The sequence below is a fragment of the Pimephales promelas genome, chromosome 20 (genome assembly GCF_988280905.1).
Source record: "Pimephales promelas chromosome 20, fPimPro1.hap1.1, whole genome shotgun sequence".
In the NCBI taxonomy this organism is placed as follows: domain Eukaryota; kingdom Metazoa; phylum Chordata; class Actinopteri; order Cypriniformes; family Leuciscidae; genus Pimephales; species Pimephales promelas.
Window position 1 is genome coordinate 22,148,875 of NC_142788.1, and position 26,669 is coordinate 22,175,543.

The 26,669-nt window shown below is 38.3% G+C and overlaps 1 protein-coding gene across 6 annotated transcripts in view; it reads left to right on the top strand.

Annotated features, from left to right (window-relative positions):
* l1cama (L1 cell adhesion molecule, paralog a) overlaps positions 1-26,669 on the top strand; it is a 52,324-nt gene that overhangs the window by 13,353 nt on the left and 12,302 nt on the right. For 3 of the 6 annotated variants that reach the window (XM_039651847.2, XM_039651849.2, XM_039651848.2), the window contains exons 2-10: positions 18,479-18,733; positions 20,780-20,794; positions 21,827-21,929; positions 23,327-23,520; positions 24,682-24,804; positions 24,896-25,066; positions 25,443-25,557; positions 25,656-25,840; positions 26,104-26,235. In XM_039651847.2, coding sequence (XP_039507781.2) covers positions 18,610-18,733; positions 20,780-20,794; positions 21,827-21,929; positions 23,327-23,520; positions 24,682-24,804; positions 24,896-25,066; positions 25,443-25,557; positions 25,656-25,840; positions 26,104-26,235 — 1,162 coding nt within the window. In that variant the 5' untranslated portion in view covers positions 18,479-18,609. The remainder of the gene's footprint in view (positions 1-18,478; positions 18,734-20,779; positions 20,795-21,826; positions 21,930-23,326; positions 23,521-24,681; positions 24,805-24,895; positions 25,067-25,442; positions 25,558-25,655; positions 25,841-26,103; positions 26,236-26,669) is intronic. The other 3 variants (XM_089124278.1, XM_089124280.1, XM_089124279.1) reach the window with 1 other exon arrangement.

Consider the following 26,669-nt stretch of genomic DNA (forward strand, 5'->3'; position numbering starts at 1 on the left):
TAATTACTCATATACTTGTGCATAGATTAAATATACAGTATTAATATGTACAGTATGTTAACTATATATATATATATATATATATATATATATATATATGAAGAGTTCAGATGCAAAAGCCTCTAAATGCCATTTGAAATTTTCTTCTTTAATGATGATTTTTATCAAACTTGTATATTTAAGTTCAGTAATTTCACTTAAATAACAATTAATAGGTAATTATCATTGCCATTTAAGTAAAATCACTGAACTTAAATATACAAGCTTGATAAAAATGATCATTCTAGAAGAAAATTTCAAATGGCATTTAGAGGCTTTTGCATCTGAACTCTTCATATATATATATATATATATATATATATATATATTAGGGCTGGACAACGATTAATCGTGATTAATCACATCCAAAATAAAAGTTTGTGTTTACATAATATATGTGAGTGTACTGTGTATAATTATTTTTTTAATATAAAAATTCAAACACATGCATATATATATATATATTTAAGAAAAATGTGTTATTAATATATACAATATTAATTTTTATATTTAATATAAATTATGTATATATATATATATATATATATATATATATATATTTATACAGTATATGCATGCAAATATTTCTTAAATATATACATGCATGTGTGTGTATTTATATATATATATATATATATATATATACAAAATAATTATACACACTACACACACATATATTATGTAAACACAACCTTTTATTTTGGATGCGATTAATCACGATTAATTGTTGCCCAGCACTATTAAAGGGTTAGTTCACCCAAAAATGAAAATTCTGTCAGTATTTACTCACCCTCATGTTGTTCCAACCCCGTAAGACCTTCGTTCATCTTCGGAACACAAATTAAGATATTTAAGATATTAAGATCGCTCCTGCATACAGTCCATAGGCTTCTTGAGGGACTGGCTCTTGCCGTCCCCGAAAAGTCATAAAAGACATCGTTAAAATAGTCCAAGTGACTACAGGGGCTCAATCTTAAGTTTATCAAACGACGAGAACACTTTTGTGCGCAAAAAAACAACAAAAATAACGACTTTATTTCAACTATTCGTTTATTTCTCCCTCTGCGCGAGTCAGGTTACTAGTTTAATAGCGTAAGCTTCTGTTATTGTACGTCACACGCATCACACACACATGACCAGCGTCGGCCAATAGTGAGCCTACGTGTGACGTAGCTCTACGCAATCACACTACGTTAACGGACTACAGGCTTATGGAGAAGGAAGTGAATAGTTGAAATAAAGTCGTTATTTTTGTTGTTTTTTTGCGCACAAAAGTGTTCTCGTCGTTTGATAAACTTAAGATTGAGCCCCTGTAGTCACTTGGACTATTTTAACGATGTCTTCAATTACTTTTCGGGGACAGCAAGAGCCAGTCCCTCAAGAAGCCTATGGACTGTATGCAGGAGCGATTTTAATATCCTAAATATCTTAATTTGTGTTCCGAAGATGAACGAAGGTCTTACGGGGTTGGAACAACATGAGGGTGAGTAAATACTGACAGAATTTTCATTTTTGGGTGAACTAACCCTTTAACAGTCCTATTATATAAATTATATTATATATTATAAAAAACTCTAGCAATTAATATTGCATATGCTTGTGCATAGCTAGCTATATAGCAAAATAAAATGAATAAATCAAATAACGAATAATATTAATTCATAATCATTATTTTCAGATTAATTAATTGCAATATATGAGATTAATTGATTTGTTTGAGTATTTTATTAATATTAGATATTTTTTAGAAATAGAACATTTATATTAATTATATTATTATTATATTATGTATTAAATTGATAGCCCTTGTAACTACACGTATAATTGTGTATAGCAAAATAAATGCATTAACTTGATTCAAATCTAATTTTTTGGCTTATCAACTTTTAAAAGAGAGAAAAAAAAAATGCTTGCAGTATCTTTTGTTCTTGACCCTGAAACAAAACCAACAGAGAACCACTGGTGTATTTATCTGGCATCAGCTCTGTGTAGTCAAACACTCTCTCTATGGCTTTTCAGCCGTTCTGTAACTGCCGGGAAAGTGCAGATGCCCATGTGCTCTCTTTCTCTCCCCTTTTCTCTACATTTCCCCTTGTGTGCTCTGCTGAGACTCAGCCAGGAATCAGGGCCAACTACCGCTGTCCTCTCTTATCAGCCTGGAGAGAGGGAGAGAAAGAGAGAAGAGCGAGAGAGCCCTGGTTACAGCTGCTGAGTCCCCTTCTGAAGTACACAGCCAGACACGAAAAAAAGGAGGAGTAAAGGACAGACTGGCCCCAGATTACAGATGCGATTGGGGGGAGAAACTAAAGAGATTACAAAAATGCGGCATACACTGGGTGTGTTTAGTCGCTCACTGGTGCAGCATTGTGATGTATTTCTTTATATAGAATAAGGACAAATGCAATGCTTTACTGTGTCACAGTACTAGAGAAAAACCAGAGTGTATATCATGATCGAATTGCTTATGTTTGATCCCAAACATAGTGAAGTGTCATACCACACCCCGACTTTAACAACTCCAAGGCAAAGCTGGTTGTGGGAGATAAAGTGCTTCCTTTGATGGGCCCAGATCAGAATGTGCTGAAAGGATACGACTGCCGAGTCTGAAATCGAGTTCCACAGTACTTTCTTTTGGGGATAATTAGATTTGCCACCAGGGGGGAAAAAATCATGTCAGAGGGACACATATTTGCCTGGAAGAGGCAGTAAAAGGCAACAAGCCATGGCTGGCACCCCTTGCAATGACTACCTGCTGAGAAAATGTACATGTGATTGATTTCAACTAACTGTAGAGGAATGGGTAATTAATATCCGTTAACTTTAATGACCAAAACTGCTTGAGATGGAGTTTTGCATGAACAGTTTAGGGAAATATAGTTCGTTGTTGTTATTATGAAGTTATGGTCTCTTGAGTTTTATTAATGGGACCGTGGGTACAATCTGTTTCTAAAGTGATGGAGGATGTGTGTTTGCACGAGAGTGCAGTGAGGAGTACTCCAGTGAACAGACTAATGTGAAGACGAACAGGGCTCTGAACGCAGGGAAAGAGGAAGAGAGATTGACTGGAGTTATCTGTGGAGACAGCTAGTTAGCAAAAACAAATCTTCCCACCCTCAATCAGATTACAACAGATCTGTGTGGGTGGTTGACATTTTAAGAAAGTTAGAAAAACATTACAGTAAACACTACATACCCATTCATATTGCACATATTGGCTATACAAAAAAAAAACATGTTTTTTACATAAGCCTATCCCTTTTTATATAAAAATGTAACTCTGGTCCGTTTACTTTATCTTTCCCTAAGGATTGTAGTAATTTGTTCCCTGTGCTTTCCTCTTCCCACTGCAATAATATATAACAACATTAGTCAATATTTTTCTGAAAGAAAGGAGATTTGAGAATTGCAACGGGCTGTGAAGTTAGGTTAGAGAACTGGATGCATTAATGTTCAAAAACAATATGGTTGGATTTTAAAAGTGTTAGATCTTGCTGACACACTGGAAATGTTGGATTCATTTTCTTTACCAGAACTCATTGTCTGTTTTGTCTCATCATGAGGTTGAAGGTCAAATCCTGTTCCTGTTCTGTTTGTCCTGTTCTGTTCTGTTTGTTTTTCCAATGGGTAGTTCTAAGAACTAGCCACCAGGGCAGTCCCCTGAGGACTATGTTCCCCCAAGGTGGGAGTAGGAAAGTTCGGTCCTAGATAGCCACTGTCCTGCAGAGTTTAGCTCAAACCCTAATAAAACACACCTGAACAAGCTAACCAATGTATTGAGGATTACTAAGGCTATAGGCAGGTACGTTTTTTCCAGGGTTGGAGCCAAACTCTGCAAGACAACGGCTCTCTAGGACCAAACTTATCTACCCCTGTCCTAAAGCTATTTTCCTGGTTGTATTCGCACTGCCAACAGGAACTCTGAAGTGATGTACTGTAAGCAGGACGTCAGCCATATCATTTAAGCTCTTCATTCAACAACTCAATATTGTAAAGTTTGAGAAGTGCCTTGACTCCGGTGTCAGTCCATCTATCGCTATTTTCCATGTTCGTGGAGTTAGCCTTTTTAAAAATTGCGGTTCCCGGTGTTTCGTATAGTATGTATTCGGCTAATCAACATACATTTACGTCACTGATAGTTCCTATTGTGCTTGGTTTGATGCTACTCTGAAATAGAAGCTAATTTAGTCCCCCTAAAAGGTGTTGCTATAACTAAAATCGTTCATGATTATTGCGTCAAAGATTTTAGGAACAAAGAACGCGTTCCTGCGGTGTGAAGAATCTCTCAGTGAATTTCAACAATCTGCGAAAAAACGAATACATTGATTCGTTTGGATACTATCAGAACAAATGCAACGCTGACCAGTTTTAAGTATCAGACAAAACTTGAACTGGTTTTGAATATCGAACAGAACTCTGTTTAAGGGTTTTGGATACCAGAAGAGCGGATATCTTCTGACTGGATCTGGTGAGAAAGACAGGTTCCATATAGAGAGTCTGCGTCCTCATATAGCATATCAAATGTCCATACAGCTTTTAATGACCAAAAATGTCTAAGTTTTCCATTTTGCTGTTGCACTTTATAATTTAAGCTGAAAAGTTAATAGGGTGTATCATATTTCATTCTCTTACAAAATCTTTCAGAACTACTAACCTCTGTATTATGTATGATCCTCAGTATTTATAGTTCTGAATTTTTTTTAAAGATTTTTTTTGTAGTGGGGAAAGGAAAAGACGCCCTGGAACATGACATATTTTGATCGCTATTCTTGATAGATATAAATGAGCACTGATTCAAATTTTAGAATACTCAGCAAGTGCATATTAATAATGAAGATGAACAAGCACTTTCCATGAATATGGCTCCCTTTGCTGTCTCATTACTTTTTTCTAAGCTTTAGAGACAAAATCTCAGATTTTAAATGTGTTATATAGAGTATATAGCTAGTTTTAAACCCATCAAATGTGTATCTCTTGAAGTTATATTCAATTCCTTGTAGTAAACAACTACTTTTAATTATTAATTCAGTTTAATTACAAAGCATGTAATATTTAGCGGTGTCCCACATTTTGGGACCCTGCTTGATTTTCCCCCTATTAAAAAAACAGTGACACCTAAGAGTAACACTACAGCAACTTTGTTTCACCATTATTTTTTTTCTATTTAAATTCTATGTTTATTTAATCAGATTTTAAACCGTATTCCTTTAGTTCCAAAGTTCTGGTAACAGGTTTGAAAAAATTATAAGCCTAATAGGGACGTCCCACGCAGTTAGCTGACGGTCGCTACGCTAATAATAAATAGTGGTGGAGGAAAAAAATAGATTCTGTTCATTATCTAGATATTTTGCACACGCAATTATATCAATACTGTTGCGTGGCTAATTATAAGAATAAATATACTAATATTTATATTATCAGTATAATAATATGGCCCACCCCTAATAATAGATGCGCCACTGAGTAGCTCGCTGACAGAAGTATTCCGTCAAAATGTCTGACATACGGCTAGGGGTCACGTGACTATACAGTATAAAATTACTAAAATATAAAACAGCTCATATAATATGAAACTTTTGACATATTGAGGTTGACAATCAATTGTTGAACTTTTTATTTATGCGTTTTGGACCCATTTTGCACCCTGTTCATGGAAAGTGTCGAATATTAAGACGACTGCTTCTTAACCGTGTTTGACAGCCTGGAATGTAACGTCACATCAACCATCCGTGTGCTGGGGAAAATATAAGGGACATGCAGAAGTTGTGCCAGGACGAAAGTATTGACAGATGAGAAGAGGGAGATGGGGGGGATGTTGGAATGGGGGAAGGGTTGGGTGTATGGCTGCATGCCGCAAGAGTCAGAGGGTTGTCATGGTGATTGGTGTGAAAAAGAGAAAGGCAGGCTTGCATTGACACCTTGCTAACGTCACACTATTGGACAGCAATGCAATCCATTCTCCATCCGATAATAGGAGAATGAATCACTGTGTTTTTACACCAGTCCGTCCGGGCTCCGGTTTAGCTTTCTCTGCAAATGCACTGATACCACACAGACTTTGCCAGCACTGGCAGTATGGAGTAAGACAGACAGTATGCATTTCACAGTACACTCTCTCAGCCAACATGACCCCATTTTCTCACTATTCAGACAAAGACATTTGAATGACAGTCAAATCGCTTCAAACCGTTTCCACTTGTTCATGCTGCATGAGCCACTAATGGCTCATGTCAGTGTGTGCATGCATCTGCTGAAAGACGTTTTGTTGGTCTAAACGTCTGCGGTGCATATGAGATAAATATATAGAACCACATTGGCTCAAGAGAGATGAATTTCTCAGCTCAATTTTTTTTCCATAAAACGTATCCACTCGACCTACAGAACCTGCATCCGCAGCCCGGAGCCAACGTCTCGCTTATTTCTTTTCACAGATCCCAAGAGTCGCTCTTTTTTTCGATTAGAACAGAAGCACTTAGAGGCAAGTGCTGCTTTTGCAACTTTCAACAAAGTTAATAGGGTTGGTGGTGGGTAAATGTTCCTTTGGTCTGGTTAATCTGAGCTCAATGATCTGAAAGCTGCAGTAGATAATAAATCTGATAATAATATATTAGACCACATCCTTCCTGATAAAAAAAATATTTATTTCTCGCGCTCTCACATTTTCTCATGCAGTGAAACATCCGCAACGAGGACACTGACCCCGACAGAAAAGACAGAGCAGGATTCGTTAGATATGAAACAAAGTCTCAGCATCCAAATTCTGTCAATTTTTTGTGGCTTTATAATGTGGCGTGTGACAGATCTCTGTAGTGCCACGTATTTCTTACTAGTCAGTTGTAAAAAACACGACTTATTATCAGAAGGTATGTTCATGAAGGTATGATCCTTCAAGCTAAACAACTCTATTTTGTTTCACTTTAGTCAGCTGTATTAATGCCACTTCACAGATGAGGCAAGGCCGCTGCCTCTGAATGCAAATCCTGTGGAATACTAAAGCAGGGCTGACCTTGTCCTGTCAATACTTCTCATTTCCATAAGAGAAGAGAGGAGTAGCGCAGATTAGGTGTAGCCTAGAATTCACCTACCAATTTTTTCCCATTCTCTGCATAAGAAAGAAGTAAAGACATCAGGCTCTTTAGGTAACGAGACAACAAGTCGCGAGGGCATCATGAATAATCCAAAGCAGAGATGGCTGATAGCCTTAAAGATTGCTGAATAGACTAATGGACTTAACTACTTTGCTGAGTCTTTTCCTGTATACAGGATGAGGGGAAGTACTTTAACTGAATTTAGGCTTGTTTATTTATTTGGTAGACACTTTAAAGGTAGTGTATCTTTTACAGTGCAAACCGTGGAACTATCAAAATATTACTTGTTTGTGCACTGCAGACAAACATGGCAACCAGTGGAGTGAGTTTGTGGAGTGGCTATCCATTTAGCTGACCAATCCATGTGAAATTCATGCATTTATCCAATTCATGCATAAATATTATATATATAGATTATATACACATTATATTATATATACACACACATGTAAATCGATGAATCGCATCTTAAATAATAGTGGTGTGTCTATATATATATATATATATATACACACACCTTTTATGCAAGATGCGATTAATCGATTTACGTGTGTGTGTATATACTGTATATTATATATGTGTGTATATATATTTACATACACATACATATTTAAACATACAACACACATACTGTATATATAGTATACAGTATATACACACACACACACATAAATCGATTAATCACATCTTGCATAAAAGTTGTGTGTGTGCATATATATATATATATATATATATATATAGTCTGTGTATGTATGTGTATATATACTATATGTGTGTGTGTGTGTATGTTTAAATATGTATATATATATATATGTAATGTAATATGTATATATATGTATATGTATGTGTGTGTTTCTTTATTTTTCTACTCATTCGGTTGCCAAACATTTGCATATGCATTTGTATTTTATTATGCTTGTTCCCTGGGAATCAAACCAGCGATCTTTGTGTTGTTAGCACCCTGTTGAGCTACTTTGATATGAGGCCTTGTAGTGGGTGGTATCTGTCATGGTAAAGCGTGTTTTGCAGTGTAATGTCACAGCTGATGGTGTGGACGGGCTGTCCATCAGTCTGGGTATGATGAGGGTGTGGGGTGCGTGTGCGTTTCCCCTCGGGAGCGGCTGACATGCCCCGCGTGTCACACAACCCCTCGACAGCTGCGCTCCCCCCAGTGCTCTCCACTTATCACTGGGCCCAAGGGACCTGTAACACCTCCACGCACACTCATGCACACTTACTGACAGCCTGTACCCCGTCTCCATCAGATGTAGGACCCTCAGATGTAAGCCAGCAACAGCATGTGGCATGCTAATGATATGCTTCCGTGCAATTGTGTGGTCCAGGCCTTATTAAGGCCTAATTGAGCTGCTGGGGTTTGAGATGTGCTGGCCTTAATTATCCTCTGTGTTGCGTTGCTGTGACATGCTGTTTTGGCTTGGTCAAATGTTATTGTTGTGCATAATTATGCTTTTCAGAGTTTAGCAAGGTTGTAGACTTTACTATTCATGTATGAATTCCTTGTTATAAAATGCCCATGCTAGGTTTATTTTAACTATTTTTCATGTTTTTGAATACATGTTTTATTCTTTGTATATTTTATAGCATATATTACATACTGTTTTACAATTTGTATTTGAAAAAAGCCTTACGCCATTATCCCTTATCCCTGTCTGATATTGGCTCTTTGAATGGGTCAAATGCCCCATTGAAGGTATGTCAGTGTAGAGCAGGATGTGTCTATCCTATCTGTCTGCCATACAGCGCTCGAGACCATTTCTCTATATGCCCTCACCTATCTCATCAGTTCAATCTTGACCCCTTTGACACAGTATACCCGTGAACTGGAATCCTGCATTGAGACCCAAGTCAGGTGGAAAGAACCGGTTTGTATATCAGAAGAGAAAAATCAAAAGTGAAGGTCAAAGTCGTGGCTCTGAATTTAGTCAATTGAGAGAGTGTCTATGTACTGCGGGGCAAGAAAGTAGCAGTGCCTGACAAAAGGGGCGACCGAGGGGGGAGAGAGAAAGAAGGTCAGTGGTAATGGGTTTTCCGCTTAATTTCATAATGCTATGATTGCTACATTTACCAGAGCGAATATTGACTTACGGTAGCCTTTTATGCGTTTAGACCTCACCACATACATCTGTCCCATGCTAGCATGTCACTCCATGAGCTCTGTAAGCAACATTTGTCATATTAATTACCTCTTTAGAGTAGAATATCTTCATGTCTATGGAGATTAGTCGTCGTTGTTGATTTGGCTTGTCGGAATAGGGTGAAATTTGTAATTGGGTGACTGGCCAAGTGTGCATGTCATGCATCATCCCAAAGCACCAGAGGTGTTTCTTTAATGAACGCTGGTGTTCCACAAGCTTAGTATGTCATTGTGAATGACACTAACAAAGTGAATATGGCCCATTTCGAGTTCAGAGACACTAAGAATCTGTGCCAGTGAATCTGTGGGCGTTTGTTTCAAACCAGTGGTGCACCTTTTAATTTGGATGCTCACATCAATTTACTTTTCCCTAAACAACATGCAAAGCCGCTTGATTTTAATCCATGGCTCAATTCAAGTATCCCAGATTCGCAAGTGCAATAGAAATTAGGTAGACAGACAGACAGATATCTTACAATGTGAAGTGCTTTGAGTCTATATGAGAAAAGCGCTATATAAATGTAACTAAGAATAATAAATGATGTCTGACTTTATCTTTGTGTACATGTTCATTAACAAGCCAAGTGACACTGCAGCTATGCCATATGGAGCTGCACATGTTGCTGTCGGCTGGATAAAATTGAAGTTAATTTTTTTCCCTAATTGTTGTCATAATTTTCTAGACACTATGTTCCCACATTTCTCTTGCTCTCTTTGTATAACCATCAGATTAATTTTTAATATCATTATTCAATCAGAATCTCCTTTGATCTTGAGACATCTCCGTCCCTCCCTCAATCTCTCCTCTCTTTCCCTTCCCCCCTCAAGCTCTGTTAGAAATCTCTATACCCCCTTTTCCACATTTCTCGTCTTAATGAACACACTTCTTAACTTGAATTATTCACCAAGTCTTTTATTCCCTCTGTTTTTATTGTGTCTTAAGGGAAAAAAACATCAATAAATAAATAAACCTGATGGCTACTGTCTCATGTAACATGGAAAAAGACAACGGGAGGGATTTTTTTTCATGGATGATTTTCCTTGTTGACATTGAGTGTGGATAGAAGAGCATAATATCTTGCAAACTGCGAAGGATCAGATACATTCATTTATAGTGCGTTGCAAGCTTGATCGTGTGTGTGTGTGTGTGCATGCATGCGTGTGAATAACTGAATTTGTATGTCCATGTGTGGAGTAGATGCTGTGGAGACCCCGTTGCCATGGTAACGTGGATGAAGCAAGTGGGCGTTAGCCCCTCTGACAACCTTTATTTTCTACAGCTTTCTGTGTCTCTGATATTAACCCTTAACCCAGATAAACAGTGAGGGGGAAGCATGAGCGAGGGTTTTTAGAAAACAAGAACCAGAATAATTACGGGTAAAAAAGCTCTGCCGGTCTTGCACTCGGTGTTCCGCAAACATTGCATCAGTAGCGATCTAAAACACAGGTCAGTTGTCAGGTGGTTAGGGCGACTCTGCTCTCCTGTGCGCTCCGGTGCTGTCTGCGCACATCAGAGGCCTTTATGAAGATGAGAGGCCACATCCACACAGGGGGACCCTTGGGTAAACCGCATACGATGTCAAGTCAATAAAGCAGAGAAATATTGCCTCAAGTCAGCAGTGTGGTGATCTGGGTGCACTTTAGAACCGTCCAAAGCCAGGCAAAGAGGAGTGTGTGCTTGTGTCCGTCGGTGAAGAAAGTGTTTCGTGTCAGGGGATGTGAAGTCAAAGAGACCTGTTCATCCTTTTATAAAAGGGAGAGAGAAATAATATCCTATCCTCTGTAGTTTGTAGTTTTGAATGCTCTGTTTGTACACCCTACAGTGTATCCTATGAATTATATTTTTGCTGTAAGGGGGAGTCACCATCCGTCCTGTACTATAATGTAGAAGTAATCCTTTATTACAAAAGAAAAACATTGTATAGACATAGATTCCTATACTCTCAAAACTTAATTTCGATAATAACTTGGAGTTCAGTAATATGTCAGATGTTGATTCAGTGAGTAATCATTCATCAGTTCATGGGAGGATTCGTCAGACTGATCCAAATCGGTAACTTGCACTGATGGTTAGGGTTAGTAGATTAAAGGTATACCAGAGGATCTTTCCGAATTTTAGAGAAGACCCGCCCTCTCCAATTTTTAAAAAAAATGCACATGCGCAACACTCTATTTGCTCCCAAGAGAGAAAGCCTATTAAACATGTGCAAATTATGTTGCAAATTATAAACTAACTCAAAAACATTCATGCAAGACAAAATGACAAATACCCTTCCGTGTTTTATTTACTTATTATACTGATCGATTGAGTGACCAAGGACTCGGTATCTGTGTAATAAATACTATGGTTAACACATTGGAATTATCGAAAATGAACACACAAGGTTTTATAATATTTCAGCGTGATACCATTTGCCATTTAGTCATAAGGCTACTTTAGACAAATTGAGATGTTTAGCGTGTCCACTAGGTGCATGACTTGTGCCAGGGCTAGCATCGCTAATCATTACATTAACTTTTACTAGCAGTGATTTTAAATGGATTTCTCCAAATAGCATGAAAAACTTTACCTGTCTAGTAGAATCTTCGCGACTGCGGCATCAGTCCTGTGCTTTTAGCGCACGCCAGCATGTGAAATATTCACCCAAAATCACTCTGATCTTGTTTCTATATTCTGCGGTTTTTCTCTTCTTATCATAGACTTTCTATATTTTTTTTCTCTTTCGACCCTCAACCATTTTCAAAGGAATGGCTGAAACTGTAACTCATCACACATAATACACCTGAAAGTGGGCATGCGCAGAAAGCGAAAACTACATAGGGACGAGCACGTACGATGGCCTTACGTAAACATATCACCAGAATGATTGACACATAGGTGGACCAATAGTATAGGCTATCCACCCGGAAAAAGAAAATCTTTCGCTATACCTTTAAGTAATGTACTTGCCAAGTTACTTATAGTCAGAGGATGACTGTTGGGGGAACATCAAAATAAAGTGTTTTAAGATATTAAGCAGACTGTCTACTAATACTTTACTAATTCTAAAATGGAGTTGATCGACATGTACACTAGGTGCAGTGTTATTTGGAGTCAACAGAATTGTCTAAAGGGGGCCATCAAAATAGTGTTACTGTAGAACTACTATAGAAACATTGTGGTCCAATCAGAATAGATCAAGAAACCACTCGTCACTAATAAAAGAAATCACAATGTCTGAGTCTTATGATCGAAAACCATTGCTAATACAGCATAAGGTACATATACAGCATCAGTCCGGAAAATCCCTTGCTTACAAATTCCAATATTGCATAACCATGCCACCATCGGCCAGACTAAACAACTACTTGTATACTGTAAGCTTAGCTTGAATGACGGATGTCTGCTCTAAACAAATTGGAGTCATCTGGGTTTTTGAATTGAAGATATCGATGATCACTTTTCTAAAGTTTTACCTCATAAACCCACAGCAAAAAACACTATTGTTGCAATCATAAATAGCTTTTAAGAATAATAAAACAAATGTTGGGAAAGAGGCACTTTGAAAATTGAAAGACATTTCTTGCCAATTAAATCACGATTCACATTCTTTTTTACTCCATCACATTCAATACAGCCCGCGAACTCAGTCACAACTCGGGTAAATATGATTTCTTTTGCTGTATAAAATTCAAAAACAGCGGCTTAGATTCACTACTGTGCAGGAAACACTAGTGCGCATGTTTAAAAGACGAACATTGCATGTTCTCAATGGAATATTGACTTTTTATTTGTGAGCAATAATTGTTGCTTTCACTACTATCGTCGGAGCATAATGGGATCAATGTAATCCTTGATCTAGCATTCCATGCACTCTGTTGGGTGGAGCTTGTCTGCTTGAATCAGGGATCAGTATTATTTTTGCTCTACCTCGCTTTATGCACTTAACCCTTGAGTTACCTGCAACAGGTTCATGCAAATAGGATGTTGGTCTTTAAAAACATCCAGACACAGTGACGTTTGTGTGCACAGAGAGGGAAAATCTGGTCCCGGACCAAATATATGGTGAACAAACTGATATGAATTATGAATTTAGGTGAATTCAGGGCAAATTGTATCGGTAGGGAAGGCCAGGCTATAAATAATTTACCCTGCAGGGGGTCTCTGCAAATTACTGCCCCCCCTCTATGTCTCCTTGTCTTCTGCCACTCCTCTTTTTTCCCATTACCTTCAGTCACCTATCTCCTCCCCCTCTTTTTTTCCTGTCCTTCTTTTTGTGTTGCTGTCCGTCGCTCAGCTTTCCAGACAGACAGACCCTCAGGGAGGTCTTGAGGGTGGAGGGCAAGCATGTATTCATTTATTCCACATCTCTCTCTCTCTCTCCTTCAGTCTTTGACGTGCATCCTCACAGTTGGAGGTGGTAAATATTTAAAGAGGAGGCTTGACAGAGCCCAGCCCTTATAAACACAAACTGTACAGACGACTTTCACTGGATAAACACTCTTAGTGCAATACCGTGGTTTAGGAAAACGGCACGGCAGAACGCAGGGTATTGTTTGAAGAAAGCGCCTGTATGTAGATTAATATTTGCACTTTGTCTAATTTTAAATGTGTTCTAGAAATACATTCTCACTAGTTGCTTGAGGGTGCAGGGGAAATAATTATGCAAGCAGTAGATGATTTTAGAACAGATAAGGGATATTACATCTCAGAACAGTGAAGTCTACATGGTCTCCTGCTGGTTTTTCTTGTAGCATGTATAATCAGAGGTCGTTGTGATCTTTTGTTGACCCTGGAACAACAATCCTGTTCAAAAATAGAGTTCTAACCCTATCACCATACTTAATAAACCTAACTCTACCCATAACTTATCCCTAAAATCTGAGGGAAATGATAGGTGAATAACACTGATGTTGAAGCACCTAACCCTGCTTGTAAGCCTAAACTTGACATTAACCGTAAACCTATCCCTCAAATTTGATAGGTTGATTTGAATATTGTTCCAGAATCAACAAAGATGTTGATCCAGGGACATGCTTTACTTGGTGAAAGACTCTTTGTTTGTAACTGGCGCTTTTACTACATCCTCTCAAACAATGTGTGGTTATTTATGTTGTAGATATTGGCCCAATATTAATATATACTACTGTAACGAAATTTGCGGTCTGTAAAAATTTGTCAATGTTAAAAGAATTTTGTTTGAAAGAAAGGCTCACAAAGGCTTCATTTATTTGATCAAAAAACAGTAAACATTTTTATTTTATTTTATTGCCATTTAAAATAACTGTTTTTGGATAACCTTAGGATCAAATAAGAGCAGGATTTACTCTTCTAGAATCCCACTATAATCTCTGACATGACCGAAATAATGATAAGGGAAGAAGTTTAGCTTTCAGCTCCAAGTTGGTCCACTGATGACTATATAACACATAAGAACTGCCATTTTCTTGTTTGAATGTTCTTGTGTTTAGAAGCTTAAAAATTGTCATTTTTAGAAGCTGTGATCCACATAACCTTTGCTGTGATTACATCCAAAACAATAATTTTCTGTGATGATATCATTCACATTTCACTGAAATTCACTGTGAGTGAAGTGTTATGCTCCATTTCGCAAAGATAATTGTTTGTTTTTCAGTTGCCTCAGGGTTGACATTACAGAGTTTGTTTATGTGGAATGCTGCATCAATTCTCAGCGTCGCTGAAAGCATGGTATGTTTATTATGACTATATTGTTTTTTTTTAGTTTTTTTTTTTTAGCATGCACATCTGTTCTACGGAAACTACATAATTGCCTTCGGTTCCCGTCCGCTACAGGGAATCAGTGACGTTTAGTCTACGACCTTAGGTAATGAGGCAGGTGACAGGATTAGATACTATCAACAACAGCTGCACAGCAGCGCTGAGAGACCCTGACCATTGTCAATCTCTCTCACATCAGCAATAGAGGCCATGTAAGCCGTGATAGACATGGTTCTTATCAGCACGTTGGGGTTCAAGTAGTGCCTGGAGCTCATTTCATGGAAATGAGACACTCCCCTTCAGTTCCACACACTATAAACCCCTCCTTTTCTGCTCTATTCTCTGCAAGCCAGTCATGCCTGACTTGGTCACCTAGTTAGCGGGAACTGCTTGATCACATGTTACTGGGTACTTATTTGATTGGCGGCTGGCTCCCTTCGGAGCAGAAGTGTGACAGGCCTAATCGGACTACGCTCAGCACCTCTCAGTGCCAATGAAATCCAATGAAGGCCCGACTTGATTCATCCTCATTTGATGGCATTTGTTAAAGGCCAACGGAGGCTTACCTGGCATCTAATTGGCTGCTTACACATCCCCCTCCCCCTTCGATCGGTTAATACTAATATCTCTGAGTCTAGAGGATGAAAGGTGCCTGATTGATTTGGGCATCTATGTGATTTAATGGAGGAATGGATTACTGTCTTGGCTGTCATCTTCTTTCACCCCTTCCACTCCTCTTTTTTTCTCTCCTCTTGCTTTCACCAAGAGATTTGCAGGCACAGCGCTGATATGAGGTGACTCTTGTATTTCATATAAGAGGTGACTGTGCTTAATAAGCCACGTAATCTGAGATTGTGGCGCTACACCAACATTATGTGTATGATCGTCTATATGTGACCTGTAAGTAACATTATGTGGGCTCAGATGCTGACTCAAACGTTCCAGTTGCTATAAAATTTTCCATTAAATATTAGTCCTCCTACAGTTGTTTTTCTTGGTTTTAAAGACCAGCATGGTATCCTGTATTTTGGGTGCTGGTATTGTCGGGTCAGGCTTCTTAACTAGTTTAAACAGGAAGATTTTCGACCAAGAAATTTTCACCAGCATAAACAATGTATGATATTATTGCTAACATATCAGTTTTTAATTTAAGTTTATTTACAAATATTGGCTGATAACCAATATTTCATTGTGCATTGTCATTTCCACAGTTTGTACATAACTGAAAGTAATCTTAAAAACACTTGAGGGTGTAATCTCATAATTTTGCTGACATTTTTGTGGCCGTACATTTGTGACAAAATTTTAATAAAAATTTTATTTATTTTTCACAAAATCGTATAGATTTTCGAGAAGCGTTTCGCTGCAGCCTACATTAAACATCTAACCCGGCCCACATCCAAGTGTGACATCAAAAGCCACGCCCATGTCCAAATACGTCAAACCAGTTCAGCGGAAAATCCGCCCTGCAGAAACCTACCCATCACTGTAACCTTAACAAATGAAATGAACTGTTCCTCATTAACTGTGAAACAGGAAGAAGAATCGAGAAGACTTAAGTCCGATATTCTTGTCTGAAATTTTCGCAAGTTAAAAAATAAATGCGACCTCACGTTGGGTCAATCAGGTTTACACAATGCCTCCGAAACTTTCGTTCTTCATAAACAAATTCAGAATGGGTTTGATTTTCTGTGTTCGCATCCATAGCAAGCATTTTGTTAGTTATTTTGACAATTCACAGCCACCGAATGACGAATACGGAAAAAGGCAAACTCAGTGTGCAAGGACCTTAAACCTAAATGTCTAACTCTTTTTCGTTTTCTACTTATATTTGTCTTTATGACAGACCACACTGAAACGCACTCTAAACTTACCGTTACACCTAACAACAAAAAACAAAAAAAAAACCTTTCAATCAGAAACCTACATACAACAAATCGGGTTTATGGGACGGGATGGGGAGTCACAAGGTGACGTATTAGATATGGGCGTGGCTTCTAACATCACACTTGGATGTGGGCGGTGTTGGATGTGCACCGCAGGATGCAGCAAGCCCTACTTGGGATTTTTTTTCATGCATGTTAAGGGGTCTGCCACTAGGGGCAGCAGAGGTAGCTGGAAAGAGCCAGGATGGCGAGTCTGGCGACCGCCAAAGATGTTTTCTCAGGGGACTTGTGGGACTGTGATCCAGCCCTGTGGTGCTTTTCTGCCAGCTAGACCAGCATAGACCTTCACAAACCTCTTGGAAATTCATGCAAGTCTGAGCCTTGTGCTTTACTCCTCCTTCAACCTTTCCCTCGGCTCCAAGGTCACTCAGCTGCAGGGCTTGGCACCAGTAGGGTACAGTGGTGCCCAGCTAAAGATATGCATAGCTGCCAGCTGCTGTCAGACACGCTCTACACGAGCTAACAAAAATATCCACCTCCCGTTTCTTATTTTGTTCCATCCCCATTCTCTGTCTTAAGTTTTTATCACAAGTCCTTGGGGAGCTCCGTTTTGTACTGTATTGTGATAAGGCAAGTGAATGAAAAAAGACGATAGCTTGATCCAGTGATAGTGCTGATAAATGGAGCTGCACATGCAGGTCTTTGTGGTGTCATTTGGCAGGCCCAGGTACAGATGGAGAACTCCTCCTGCAGCGTAGCTCAGAAGCCTGTGGCGTGAGCGATAGCTGCTCTAATAGATGCATATCTTTTCCATTAAAAAGGGCTCCTCAAAAGACCCAGATATTGTTTCATATTCATCTTTTTGCTTGCACCGGCCTCCATTCATCATTATCCATTAATGGCATGACCATTAAGATCTTCTGAGATCTTGCTGCGGAAATTCATTGAGTAAATTGCTTTGAGGTCACAGTTGATCTGAGCTTGAATTAAGGACACTTTGCCATGTGGTACTACACATGCTCACTTCATCTATAAAATTGACTGAATGTATTGTATTCTGTTTTCAATTAAGTCAGACTTAATTAGCCACACTAAATATTGTAGTGACGTGATATAGAAGATTTAGCTGATGCAGAATATGTTCATTTTATGACTGATAACTACATATAAAGCATAAACATTTGAATGTAGGGCAAGCTATAGAAAAAGTTTGAAAAGCTCTTCTATTACTGTTGTTATTATTATTTGAATATTAACTAACAAAAAGTACCATGGTACTACCATAGTTGTTGGACTACCATGGTATTGGAGTACAATGCACTGTTAATAGTATGGTACATGACATTTTTATAATAGTCATTGTGTACCATGGTATTGTCACCTGAAATGATCACTTCACCATGTCACCATTGCATCTTTACAATATTTCCACAACATATCATGCACCTTAATTTCCCAACTCCACCCCTCTCTCTGGCTCTTCTGGCTCCCTCGGTCCTGGGCCATGTTGGATGTCTGAGTGTTTTTTTTTCCCTCTACGCATGTGGGTCCGCCCTTCCTTCATCACACTCTCTGTCTCCCTCTTCTCTTGCAGTGAGAGTGCATCAGGAGGGTGTGGACCTGAGAGAAACATACTGAAAGAAGAAACGGTGAAGACTGCTCTTCTCTGATTGGGATAATTTGAGATTTTCTGGCCCTTTGTGTTTGTGCCTGCCAGCAGGTGCAATGCCTGCCACGTCACTACAGCAGGTGGGCAGCAGGGAGCGATGTGCTGCTCTCCTGCTCCCTCTCCTCCTGCTGTCTGTGGCTCCAAGGCCCGGGGACACCATGATCAACATCCCATCCAAATGTGAGTACAGGATTTGACATTACATTACATATGTAAGCGCATGGCGAGTGTGTGTGCGCGTGTTTATTTTGTTTGTTTTTTGCATTGATTTTTGCGGTATTATAATGTTTGCTATGGCTTATTATTAGGTGTATGTGACTTAAAAAGTGCAGAATCAGCAGTTATAAGCGAGTTTAATTGCTCAATTGATTATACTATTGACCTGAATGCCTAGTACTGGCCTGATTGGAAAGGACAGTCAAGCGCACAGTGATTGAAACCCACTTGAGCAGGAACTGTAAAAACAGCAGCTGCTACAAGCATCCTAAAGCTGTTAACAGCACTAGGTTTGTTGCTATTATTGTACATCTGCAATTTAAGATTGCAGCCATGTATCAGTGTAACAGAGCATCTCTATTTCCCGCTCCTACACACACACAGACACACAAAGAAGAAGAGGAAAAAGACAGGATTATGAAAACTACACAACAGAAATTCACCATAATGAGATGTCAGTGAAAAGTTAGATCTGCATTAAAATGTCACGATTTCTCTTGACTTTTAATTAGTGACCTTTAAATGGGAAACATAGCCACGATGGATGTGATCATTGAGGTCGATAACACACCCACATTAAAATGTTCAGCCAGCACACACACAGTCTGACCGCGTCCGGCCCACAATATGCTAACGTTCTTTTCCTCTCTCCCTCCCGTATTGCAGTTTTCAGACATTCAGCGCGTTTGTTTTCTTATTAAGTTGTTGGGACTGCAGTATCAAGCAGTCTTGCAAAGGGTGGTTGAAGTCAAAGGAAAGAAAATAGCTAGGGAGGGAGTTTAATTTAGCTCTGCTTTGCCAGCATCTTGTTATCTCTAGTGTGCCTCTTGTTGGCCAGCTGAACTACAGTCCAGGTGTCTGAGTTGGCATCGCGTGTTTTCTTTGTTTCACCTCAAACAGTGAAATCATAACATTTTGGTTAAAAAAAAAAGCCGTAGCCCTCAAACCGTATTCACTTTATAGCCCTTAATCCTGTAATTGTGGACAAATGTGGGCACAGAGGACTCGGGTATGATCCTAATTTTTATTTATTATAAATGTTATATCACTGTCTTCGATAAAGTTTTGTCTATCCATTTATGGTGTTTTGTTTTTATTTTGAGGGTATTTTTGAATTTATTTACTTCAAAAAGTACCATATTTTCTATGTAAATTATTTATATGCAAATGAATTACTATGTAGTTGTATTTATTTTATTTTTATTTTTATTAAAAATATTTTTTAAATTAAAATATCATTCCAATAAGTTCTTAGAGCTAAAACCTAAAGATGAAGTGACTTTGCTTTCACCTTGTGTCTTATTTTGGCTTTTTTAGAATGCTCTAAATAACAATTTTTCCCATTCATTTCTATGGGTGCCCATTTTTGACCCAAATACAAGATTAAGGAGGTTTTTTTTTCCCACCCACTTAACATTGTAAAATTGAGTCAAAAAAAAAAATTGTGTGTGTTCAGGAGGAAAAGTAGCCAAGTCTTGTACCGCTCAGATCAAGGGAAGTATTTTTTAAAAATAAATCAAAACTATTTTGCCCACATTTGTCCAGAATAAGGTTTTAGGGTTAATACAATCTTAGGTGGTGGTGGGGGGTTCGGTTTTGCCTTCACAGTTGGAGCAAATGTTGTCACGAGGATAGTAAAACCTGATGTCAACAACAAAAAAATGTCTTGATAAAAATCTAAAGATGCAAGAAAGTTACTGTGATGGTTAAGAGATAAAAAAAGAAATCAAATTAGAAAATAAATATATAACACAGAATAAATGTGTGTTTATGTGCACTTGCTATACCTCTAAAAATGCCCCTGCAAATACAGTAAACATCTAATCCTCATTAGGGTTAGATGTTGAGAGTTGTAATTAGCTTTACTTATAGGAATAATGGTCATTCTAGACAATCTATGTGTATGTGTTTGTGTGTGGTGTGTACAATATAAGTGCATGCTGTTGGTGTGCATTACTGTACTGTAAACTAAAAATATTTTTTTTTTCCTCCCGCTGACTAAATGGACAGACAAAATAAGACACTGTGAGTATTTCCAGCATATGTTTATGCATGTACTGACTCTACTCCACTAACATTTCCCAGACTCATTCCACTAACGGCACACAGCCTGCAGCAAACAGCCCAAACTGATCAGCTGAGATATTTGTTTGATATATTTAGAAGTGTGGGAATCTTTTTTTCTTAAATTGAGGGTGCATTAAGATAGGAGTCTTTTAAAATTGATTATCTTTGGTTGATGGGTGAGGGGTGGCCATCCCTCCCAGTTAAAATGGTTAATGGCCCATAAAATGGTCCATCACCAAGGATTACTTTCATTTTTGAACATTTTCCTTATTAATCTGTTTTTTTTCTTCTTCTTATAGACAGATAGACAGACAGATAGATAGATGGATGGATGAGGGTATAAGCTGCATAGTAAGGGATCACTGTAACCATTCCCAGACATCAGTGTTGTTATGTGTGCAGTATAAGCACTTGTTTATAGCCTCAGTGACTCTGTCAGTAGATTACATCACTAATGCTTTATGCTCTCGCTGTCTGCCTCTCTTATTCACTCCTCAAGTCTAATTTTCTTCCTGCTCTCCAATTCTTTCACGGGCCACTCATCCGTAAAACAACAGACACTTAGAGAACATCTCGGGTCTCTGCATGCTTTATACCGCACTCTTCATTTCCATCTTTTCACTTGGGAGTTTCTAATGATATGGACGAAATTCCGTTTCCTGGAACTAATCGAGTGAGTGTGTTGGGGAGATTCAGAGGCACCTGCTTCAGAACATTGTTGAGGTTTAGTGGGAAACTTAACTGAAGTCAGCGGCGCTGCGGATCAAGTTGTTTTGAATATTGTGATTACAGCAGGTCAACGGAAAAGGCTGCTTAACTCCTGTGACTAATATGCCTAGTATCATCCACATCTTAAGCTACTAACAAATGAGCTGTTATAGCTTTTTGGAATGTCTATCCTATTTTAAGGGTGTTGCTTTGCTAACGCTACAGTTTGCAGAAATGTACAGGGTAATTGAATGTTTTGAGTGTGATGCACTCTCTCCGCAGTGAAAACCCCCCCAGTGATCACTGCCCAGCCAGAGTCTATCACCACCTTTTCAGCAGATGACATCACACTCACCTGTGAGGCAACTGGGAATCCCCAACCCACGTTAGTATCCATAGCAACACAGTTACATCATTTGGTAACCGTTAATTTGAAGTCTTTATATGTTGTTTTTCTTTTGCATTGTATTCATTCATAAATAATTGTAGCCACAGTTACATAACCAATACCTAGATACACATTTAAACATATTTCCATATGATGTGTTTTAAAGATTTGGACTTTCATGTCTGGTAGTTTAGTCATATGTCTATATGCCATGGAAGACTAGGAGTGTCACTTAAAATAAATGTATTTATTTAATTAAAAAGAATTTGTCAATGTATTAATTCAAAAATAAAAATGCAAATAATCAATTTGTAAAGACATTTTATTTAATTCTTTAGAATTTATTTAGTTTCGAAATGTAGTTATTGTTTACATTTTTTAAATGTTTTTTTTAAGGTTTTTTAAAATGTTTTTAAAAGAAGAGCTTATGTTCACCAAGGCTGCATTTATTTGGTCAAAATATGGTAAAATATTGTGTAATGTTATGAAATATATATATATATATATATATATATATATATAAAAAACTGTTTTCTATTTTAATATTTGTATTTATTTATTCTTTACTCCTGTGATGCAAAGCTAATTTTTCAGCATCATTACTCCAGTCAGTGTCACATGATCCTTTGAAACATTATAAATTCCTTTGAAGTCATTTTTGACCAATTTAATGCATCCTTGTTGAATTGAAGTATTAAAGGGATACTTTAAGTTGTTGCAAACCTATATGAATTTCTTTCTTGTTTTGTGTTCAACAAAAGATATTTTGAAGAATATGGGTAACCAAAGAGTTGATCATTAACCATCAACTGTTTGGTTACTAACATTCTTCAAAATAACTTCTAAATAACAGAAGAAAGAAATTACAGCTTTGGAACAACATGAGAGAGAGCAAATGATGATGGATTTCACATTTTTCGGTGGACTTTCCCTTTAGTTTACTGTAATTTTCAAAATGAGTTAAGAGTAGGTTCCAAGAATGAAAAAATGTGTCCATTTGACTAGTGTGGAGTTTTTCCATTTGTATAATGGATAGCATATCAGTCACCCATACCTGAAAGAAAGGAGGAGTGGGAGACTTCCATTCGTTCAATATCAGTCTCTTGGCAACTATCAATCCCAGTTCCAATGGTTGTCGCATTATGCTGAACAAGTCCAGGCTCGGGCTGAAGGGGCCTTTGATATGTTTTGGAGTACCTGTCAAGTATTTTAGACCAAAAGTTTGCCAATGAATAACAGCCCCAAAAAGCATGCGACAGTGTACCCTCATATTTTGACATATTACGAGAAGGTTCCCTTTAATTCGGACTTTTGAGTGGTGTTTATACAGTACTACTAATCTTTATTACTAATATATATATACTGTCACTTATTTCTCATCTGTTTTTCGCTAGGTTCCGCTGGGTGAAAGATGGTTTGGAGTTTGACCCCTCTAAAGACCCTGACCTCTCGGTGTCCAGAGATTCTGGGACCTTCTCATTGACAGCCAAAGATGGACCCATCCACCAGTACCAGGGCAGATATAACTGCTATGCATCTAATGAGCTCGGCACTGCCGTGTCTAAAGAGGCTCGTATTATCACAGAGAGTAAGTCACTCTCATTACCTCGACATTATAGAGCAGCACACTTGATTGCCTGTTTGATATCCCTGACATTACCACATGTGGTGAGTTTTCTGTGAAGAGAATCTGGCGCGCAGCAGATAACAGCCCAAAATCAAGCCCCCTGTCATATCCAGAAAATGGCATTTTGAGGAAAATTACAGCTCATTGTGTGTGCCAGTCACTGAAGCGCTTTGAAGAATTCCAGAACGAATATAAATCCAAGGTTGCTTCCCTATCAAACACAACTCTGTGAGCGGCTCATTGTAACAACAACAGCAACACCACATCTATCTAGCAATCTACCTGTCTCCCTTACTCTGTCCCGACCTCTCTGCCAGTTTCCCTGACAACAGTTACCTCAGAAACCAGTGTGAGTCGTGTAAGTGTGTCAGCGGGGACGACCACTCCTGGGATTAGTATGTGCAGGAAGTGAGAGTACTCAGCATGAGCATGGCTAACAATAGCCTGCATATTATGAACTCCACACACAGCTGGTGCTGCTGGACACATTAATATGTGCACCATCACACACGTATTTCATATCATCTCAAGACAATGCATCTTCTAAATAATGTTGTAGTTTTTAATTGCATTCTGGTGTTCCTTTGTTTTGTCAGCTGTGCTGTATATAATTACTTGCTAGCTAATTAGCATACTCTAGTTACTCACAAGGATAGAATGTATTTTAAATGGTCAATTATTGCAAATAATAATTAAAATATCTGACAATGAGTTTAATGTTATTTTTATTCTTTTACACAACAAGAAGTCTCACTTTGTTAAAAGAAATTATTTCTTTTTTTTTTTAGATACAGTAGGATACTTTAGTAACGTGAAATGACAGTTAGAGATTTATAATGTTACAAAGTATTTGTGCTTCAAATAAATGCTGTTCTTTGGAACTTTCTTTTCATAAAAAGAATCCTGAATAAAAATGTGTCACAGTTACCACAATAATATTACACAGCGCAACTTTTTTCAATATTAGCAATAAGAAATATTTCTTAAAGCACCAAATTTCTGAAGGATCATGTGACACTAAAGATAGAAATAGAATTAAAATAAAAAAGTTCTTTTAAATTAGATTTTTATTTTATCAAACCCAAACTTTTGAATGTAACTTTAATTCATTCTTTCTCGCAGACACTCCCACTCTACAGAAGGAGAAGAAGGTGTCAAAGAAGGTTGAGGAAGGAGAGAGTGTGGTGCTTCCCTGTAATCCTCCTAACAGCACCGTGGCCCCGGTCATCCACTGGATGGACAAAAGTTAGTCTGTTTCTATCCTGGTTTATCCGTGTTAAAGATGAATAACATCTCAGCAATATCTATATTCAGTATATGAAACTTTTTCTCTTAGGGCTGCGGCATATTCAGCAAAACGAGCGTGTGATTCAGGGTCGCGATGGAAACTTGTACTTCTCTCATGTGACTCCGGCAGACAGCCGAGATGACTACACCTGCAACACTCAGTTTCCCAGCGCATTCATCATCCAGCTCAAAGAGCCCATCAAACTCACCGTTGTCCCCTGTAAGTATCAAGGCAGAGTGGATGCTGACTGTCCTTGACAAACAAGAGCTATGTTTTAAAACTTTAGAGCTGAACAGTTTAAACATTGAGCTATTTTTTAACATACAGTAACACTAAGATTCAATGACTCGATTCAGCAACCAAAGATGTTCTTCTGTACATAGACTAAAAATGTAAAAAAAAAACACAGTTGGGGTGCCTGTGCAGCATTGGACAAAGTATCTATCTATCTCTCTGTCTTAATCCATCTAGTGTCTTTTAGCTGTTTTGCCCAGCTTTAGTCCTGCGTGAACACCCACTTACTGCAGCTGTGATTGTTTATCATGCTCTCTCTCTCTCTCCTCATTTCCCTAAATTATTCTGTCTGTGTCTATAGCTAACTCAGTGGTGCGCAACAGAAGGCCACAAATGATGCAACCCACTGGCTCCCGCAGCTCCTACCTGGTGCTCAGTGGCCAAGACCTAGAGCTGGAATGCATTGTTCAGGGCCTGTAAGTCAAACCTGATCTGGCTGTGTGTCTTTTAGAGTTTCCACTTACTTACTTCAAAAGTGTTCTGTTTGTTTACATCCTGTTCTTTCCCTCACCAGGCCGACTCCCAGTATCCAGTGGATCAGGAAAGATGGAGTTCTGTCTGAGTCACGCACCTCCACTGACAGTTATAACAGAGTTCTGCGCTTTAAGAATATCTCAGAGTCTGACGCTGGCGAATACCAGTGTACCGCCACCAATCTGCAAGGCATGATCTCTCACACCTACAGCATCACTGTGGAAGGTACAGTATGTTTCACACTGCCAGATCACTTCCTCTGCAGATTTAGATGTGGGGTGTGAACTTGAGGAGATAATTGAGAAGATGACTAAAAAAAGTAATTATTTTTTACTTTATTTATACTTTGCTGACGAAAGAAACAACCTCAGTCAGGGTTTACATTGCTCGATTGGTGTATCATTGCTTAATACAAGCTTATTGCCTATTTAAGTTATGCAATTGTTGCATGAGACCTTTCATTAGTTGTTTGTTTTGTGGTGGTCTAGCTGCCCCATATTGGACGAAAGAACCAAAGAGCCAGCTGTACGCCCCGGGAGAGACGGTCAAACTGGATTGTAAGGCTGATGGCATTCCCAGCCCTGAGGTCACCTGGAGCATCAATGGGAACCTTCTTACTGGTAACGGACTCAGTCAGGAAACATTCCATGTCTTAATCCCGGGTTTCATGATTAAATGAAAAACGTATTAATAAAATCATAAAAGTTTAAATAAAAAATCGAAATATAAAATGATCAAAACATTTTCTCTACGCTCCTGACTTAAGTTTTAACCAAGTGTTTAACTGTGTTGTACTCGGGTGACTTCCCCTCAGACCGTGTTGGTTGACGTGTACCTACGCATAAAATGCCGAAGAATTATAGTTACCTGACCTCATCTAACCCCACCTAAGAGTCTCACACTGTGCAGCAATAATCAAACAGACTCCAGACAATGCCTTGAAATATGCTTTAACCACAGCTGGAGGATTTCAGACCAATTTCACAGAGAATCCCACCACCACTAAAAACATTTAGGTTTCAAAAGCATAAACTGTATAGACGGGGTCAATTTT